At 42.4% G+C, this 6553-nt stretch overlaps 1 protein-coding gene across 6 annotated transcripts in view; it reads right to left on the bottom strand.

Moving 5' to 3' along the window:
- Positions 1 to 237: 237 nt before the first annotated feature.
- The window catches only part of LOC136441378 (nuclear receptor subfamily 5 group A member 2-like), a 90704-nt gene continuing 84388 nt past the window's right edge, over positions 238 to 6553 (bottom strand). For all 6 annotated transcript variants that reach the window (XM_066437636.1, XM_066437638.1, XM_066437639.1 and 3 more), the window contains 3 exons: positions 4528 to 5327; positions 3751 to 4003; positions 238 to 825 (listed from right to left, as the gene is read on the bottom strand). In XM_066437636.1, coding sequence (XP_066293733.1) covers positions 578 to 825; positions 3751 to 4003; positions 4528 to 5327 — 1301 coding nt within the window. In that variant the 3' untranslated portion in view covers positions 238 to 577. The remainder of the gene's footprint in view (positions 826 to 3750; positions 4004 to 4527; positions 5328 to 6553) is intronic.

Raw genomic sequence — 6553 nt, 5'->3', positions numbered from 1 at the left:
TACATTTCATTCAGTTACTAGTACATTGTAATGAGTGCAATGAATATGTTGAAAAGAGTTAAAAGCTTGTTAAAAAGCTTCAATACCTGAAAAAAAAAGCTTCAGTATCTGAACATCAAAACAGCTGCTATTCCAATCTTACCTTAAAAGTATGTTTTTGGTGTGTCTGGTGTACTTCACAATGTATATATGGAATATTGAATCTGTTCAGGACAGTTGCAAACGAATGCAAAACAACGCAGCACATAATGTTCGTCCAGGCAGTTGTTGACTGATATTGTCTATGTCCTGACTATGTAAAACAGTGTAAGACCTGTTCTACTAAAAGTTTGTGCATCTGAGCAGTCAAGTTCAAAGTCAATCGCAGAAGGTGCTTCGGTTTTCCATACATTCCTTTCACTGTAAGTATGCCCAGAAATCGTGTCGGCTACATGACATACATGTACCACCATGCCCAGCAAATTTTCTGTCTGTCTCTTGAGCACTCCTGCCGGAGAACAGTTTCTAGCAAGATTGTGCCTGTGCAGTCCTGTAATGACGTTAACGTCCATTTTTTCTCTCTCTCCCGTCGCGTAGATCACTGTCGCTTGGCGTGCAACATCTCCATGAGTAGTGTGGCGGAGGGCAGGATCCCGTTGAGGTGCTTCAGGTACATGAGCTCCTCGGCCTGCACGGCGATGAGGCGGATCTCCGGGAGACGCAGCAGCAGCTGGCCGAAGCGGTCGTTCTGCTCGGGGTAGTTGCAGAGGGTGTAGTCCAGCAGGGCCACGTTGATCTGCTCCTGGAACTTCTCCAGCATGGAGCGGTTCACCAGGCCCTTCACGTCTGGAAAACACAGGGGAAGGTCCATGTAAGTCTTCTGATACAACACACAGGGTCTACATAAGTCTTATACAACACACAGGGTAAGGTCCGTGTAAGTCTTCGTATACAACACACAGGGGAAGGTCCATGTAAGTCTTTGTATACAACAATCAAGGTAGGGTGTACATAAGTCTTCTTCCACTACACACAATGTAGGGTCCATGTAAGTCTTCTTATAAAACACAAAGGGACTTACTCTACATAAACATGTAGGGTCTACATAAGTCTTCTTATACAACACACAGTGTAGAGAGATATATAATTCTTTCACAACACACAGATCTATGTACATGTAAAAGATTGACATTTTTTAAAACGTTACTGTAAAACCAGCTGCCACTGGGTCTGGGCACAGTTTTGAAGCTTCTTCGTGTTTGGGTTTAAAAGTGTACATTTGTATGTTCCGATGTGTAATCTAATGATACATGTTGGTTTAACATCTTACTGTTGGAAAGAATTTCATTATTATAGTACTTCATGATACAAATCTTAGAAATTTAACTCTTTCCTGCATTTCATAAAAAAAATGACATTGCTTAACGGGCATGTTGTATAACAGGTTCACTGTCTTTTTATTTCTTTGTTAGAAGAATGATAACACTGTGAATCATGATTTGTGAAATAACAATTTTGCCTTACAACCTACATGTATCAATTCTTTCCGAACTAAGATTTGACTGGGCGGATTTGGAAACATAGGTAACCGCTGCCTCGCGTTGGCATATGTTAGAAGGCATTGACCTTTGAATATCGCATATGACGTAAACATGACGTAAACATGCCCCTTGAACCAGCACTAACATCATCTCTCATAACAACTCTCTTTTTGAACAACGCCCTGACGTCATTGGCTAAGAGAACATTCCGCTGTTGGTGGATTACTTCCAGCAAGTATGTCAAACCTTTGCATTCACAACAAGATCGCTAAGAGTGGATAGATCAATATCGTTGTAAAGAAACGTAAGCCTTCTTTGGCTTCATGCCAATGTCACTGCCTTTTCAGTCAGAAGCTAACCATTTAGAGTGTTTTGCAGTTGTTTATCCATTAGAGTTTATATTCTCCTTGGTACAGACTGCAATACTTAAATCTACACCGACTGTAAGTCACAAAAATTGGATTCACATATTTTTTTTAATTTTCCACATTTTTGTTTTTTTAACAACCTCCAAATATTTGAACAATCCGGCAAAATTTCCATATGTAAGTGGATGTTTTTATTTTTCTGTCCCCTGATCCAATACGCAGTCATACGTGCACACAGGAAGTTGCCTCCGGTGATTTCAGGACATTGCCCTCCACTGCTACCTACGTGTACGCAAACATCTTTTCTAATATAACAAAGCACTTGTCTTTCCCCTTGAGCGGAGACCAATTGGTGTGAGTCACTCTCTTTCAATCATACCGCAGTGGAGAGGCAGAGGGTAACGACCTTTGAAAAATGTGCACAGTTTGAAAAATCAAGACGTAAAAACCTGTCCTCATACACGGAATCCATATGAATTTACATTTTGTAGTGCGCATTTCTTATGACCTTGCCACCATACTGTCTGATCTTGTGGATTTATAACCATGGACACGGTTTTGCATTTGAGCTCGATCTGATGACGAACAATGTATAGAGATAATGGCCGTCAGCAGAGGTTACTGTAGGTTACTGACAGTTCAGTTGGGAAACATAAAACCAGCTCTACTGTTATTAAACAGGGAGGGAAAACAACAAGATTGGTTCTACACCTCAGACTAGGACTTCCTCCTTGACATAGTTTAGATTGTATCTTAGAATGTAAACAGTCAATATTAAGCATCTTAATTTAACCACTTCAGTTAGAAGCTGAACATTTTAGAGTATTTGGCAATAATTTGATTCACTATAGATCCTCTATTCTCCTTGATGTTTTACTAACTGACTTTAAGTCACAAAAATTGGGTTCATATACATTTTCCACATTTTTGTTTTTTTTGCAGATGCAACCTCAAAATACTTGGAAAAAGAGATAACGTAAAGATTTTCCATCTGTAACCAACTGGATGTCACAACTCAAGTCATGTATGGTTTCCAGTTAGTCAGGGCTTCTCAGAATAGGCATGTTTACCAGTTCTGAAAAGGATGATGACATCCCTGGGGTAAATAAAGCTTGAGAGCTGCTTTCCAATGATTAGTTTACGAATGTGTTACCTGATACTACTCCCACACTTTTCTAGTGTTAACACACTATCTATGATCTTGACTTTTAACAGACATGCATTTTTCATCACTAATTGATATTGATCATCAGTTAATGATGTATTATTAAGAAAATTAAGGACAGCATTCTCATGTTTTGTCATATTCGAAAATACTGTCAAAACATCTCAGATTTGAATTTGAGAAATGGGACATAATTGTGTCAGCATTTGGTTTCTTTTCCCTACAACAACATACGGGTATGAATATATGAAAATTAAACACACTGGGTTCCAAATTATTCTAAAATTTTTGTCTTGCATATATGTATGAATGTTTTATTTCTAACATTGCTGTCACATGAAATAAGATAAGAAAGTAAAGTAAGGAGTGAACCAGGGTTGTCTCCAGCTTTACATTTTTCCCCATCCAATTCCAAATCATTGTTTGGGAGCCCATGTTGTTGATTTTCATCTGTCATTTCAAGCTTACAGAAATACAATTTCATCAATAATGAAGTTCAGATTTTCATGGGTTGAATTTTTTTCTGGCCAAAGAAGCAAATTTTTTTCCTGGGATGGAAGGTCAGGTCCCGGAGACAGTCTTGGAGTGAATCTTCACATGAACCAAGAAAAAGGTTTCTGTTGCCGGCTCCTCACAGAGCTACTGTTTTTAAATCTGTGAAATTGAATGAATAAAACAAAATCAGAACGTGTCTTACCAGTGTTGAAGAGGATGAGGAACTTGAGGCACATGTACTCCAGGTAGTCCACCTTGGCTTCGCGCAGCTTGGCGGCGACCTCCGCGGTGCAGTCCATGGGCCCAAAGCCGAGGGACGGGATGAGCGACATGTTGATCTCCTGTCCCTGGGACGTCATCAGACAGTCCTTTCCGCTGACTGCTCGCCGGTAGAGGTGCTCGAGGACTAGCAGCTCGCTCCAGCAGTTCTGTAGTAGGGCCATCTGGTCTTCAACCTGACGTTGGGAAAATGATACCTGATGTTACAGCGATGCATGCTCAGACACATTACAGAAAGTAGAATTTTGGGCAATCAGGCATGTACTACACTGTTAGGCTTGCCACTGAAGCTTTGCCATAAACAAAGCTATCAGTTATTCTGATCTGTAAAAATCCATTCCAAAATGCTCAAATAGTTTTCAGTAGCCAGGTGTGTTCTTTTGGCTTGCCAAATTGTATATTATTTTGCAATCTCAAAATTTAGTGTTGTGGCAGCTGGGTGGTTCAAGCCATGTTACTTGAATATAGTTATTGTAGATCCTCTGGAGTTTGTCAAGTTTATACATCATAAATCTTATCTGTCCTTAATTTAATTAAGACAGATTTTCCACTCTAAAATGCATCTTTCTGCATCGTCCAGGTTATATCATACATCTCAACGGCTGTTATTTTTACATCCCCATTTGTGCATTGTGCATGTTAACTGTATACCAGCAATAAGTACGCTACAATAGAATAGTAAGTCTTAGGCAGTACCCACCTCCAGTTGGCCAAACATGGCATTGTTCTTGGCCCATTCCACGGTGGAGACCAGGCTACGGTCGGCTAGCTTGCACAGCATGACAAAACTGTTGGGCTCCTCCCCTTGCCTCATCTGGTCCTCCACCGTCTCCAGCAGCTTCTGCCTCAGGACCTTCTGGTCGGGCTCGCACTGCAGCAGCTCCTGCATGAGCTTCGGGACAGTTCTGGGCCGCTCGTTGCCGGCCGGAGCCGACATGCGGTCCGGAGAGAGCCTGAGTTCTTTCTCCGTCTGTCCGTGGAGGTGGTTGTTGGGCGGCGTGGTCGGGGGCGACGATCTGACTGAGGTAGCGGATTCCTGCTGGCAGGAGGAGGGCTGGTCGCTGAACACGTCCTTCTCCGGCTTCATGGCGAAGTTCTGCGGGTACGCGTGCGGCTTCATCCCGTGGTTGATGTACGAGCTTCCCGGGTGGAAGTTCATGGGCAGCCTCTCCATCGTCGAGGTGATGGGGGAGCTGTAAAAGTTTGTGGCGGTGACGGGGGGGATGATGGGGGGGTAGCTGCTGGAGACCGTGCTGGGCTGCGACGAGGGCGACAGCGTGGACATGGGAGACATGGGGATGCCCTTGGCGGCGGCGTGGATGTTTTGTACGGCGGAGTTGACGTTGGTTTGGTACTGGCAGTTGGGCATGGGCTGGTACAGGGTGGCCTCAGACTTTGTGCGGGCCATCATGGCTTTTCTCTGCTGCTTGATGGCACGGTCACGTTTGTACATGGGGCCGAACTTGTTCCTTCCGCCACGCATCCTGTCTGTGCGAACAGCTGTGTGGAAAAAAACAGAAATGACTTGTTAGTCAAATTTAAAACAAATTGCCTGGAAGTATTGCTCCTGTGCAACAACCTCTGGATTAGATATATATGGGTGTGGAAGGATTTAACAGATGACGTGTGAATCAAATTGAAAAGAAACTGCCTCAAAGTGCAGCCAAACCTGTCTCTATAGTGACCACAAAAATTGTCACCGTAGACAGGTGACCACCTACATAGACAGGATGCTTGGGTTATCTAAGGGACCTCCTAAAATTGGCCTCAATGGCCATGTGGTCCTTATGCAGAGGTGGTTTTGACAACAGGTTTGACTGTATTGCTGATATATTTTACTTCTTCTGTGGTAGATATGGGATTGAACCATTGTGACCTGAACACTGTTTGATCAATGCTTACAAGGGATTATCAACTGGTTGCTAAAGATCAATCTCCTTGCATTTGAACCTGCCCTCAGTGTGCTTCAAAACATATCCCATCTTGGCGCCCTTCCAACCACTTCAACAGCTGGGGAGTACAAAGTACAAGCTCATAGGCACTGATATCGATTGTGAGTGATGGTAGTTAAAAGGATTTGAACAGCGAGCCCCTCAGCGCTGCCAGGAGTTCTGTTTGTGCCAGAAAACGTCAAATGGAAACAGCTGGGATCATCAAATAGGTATCATCATCATTTTCTTGGTTGGGAGAGTGCCAGAACTGTACCAATGTCAATGTCACTGTTTCAAAGTTAAGATGCAAGCAGCTAGGTACATATACATGTACCTAGCGACACTGAGGTTTTGTATCACATAGTGCCCCATTCCTTGAGGGTATGACTGTTATAAAAATAATTTTTTCCTTGACTTGACAGGTTATGATTTGTATTTTATTGAAATATTGAGTTATAGAAAAACATCAGTCAAGCTGTAGCACAGCCATGACATTCAAGTTATTCACTGCCTTTCAAATAGATTTTTGCAGGTCCTAATAGCTCGATTGATTTTCTTTACTTCAGGTGCTTGTTAAATGGTAAATGTAAATGGCTACAGAAAACATGGCGCCGATAGTTAGAATTGGACACGAGGAGGCATAATAGACTTTGTATGCATGTCAGTCGTACTTAGTCTTCTGTGCACAGCATGCCTGTTGGAGTTATATATAAGATAGACCAAGTCAGAGCAATCTAACTTTGCTAGAATAGATGAAAGGCACATTGCTGCTTCAACAAAACAGAAGTGACATTG

Source organism: Branchiostoma lanceolatum, chromosome 9 (assembly GCF_035083965.1).
Source record: "Branchiostoma lanceolatum isolate klBraLanc5 chromosome 9, klBraLanc5.hap2, whole genome shotgun sequence".
Classification (NCBI taxonomy): domain Eukaryota; kingdom Metazoa; phylum Chordata; class Leptocardii; order Amphioxiformes; family Branchiostomatidae; genus Branchiostoma; species Branchiostoma lanceolatum.
This window is presented reverse-complemented; position numbering and strand designations above follow the sequence as displayed.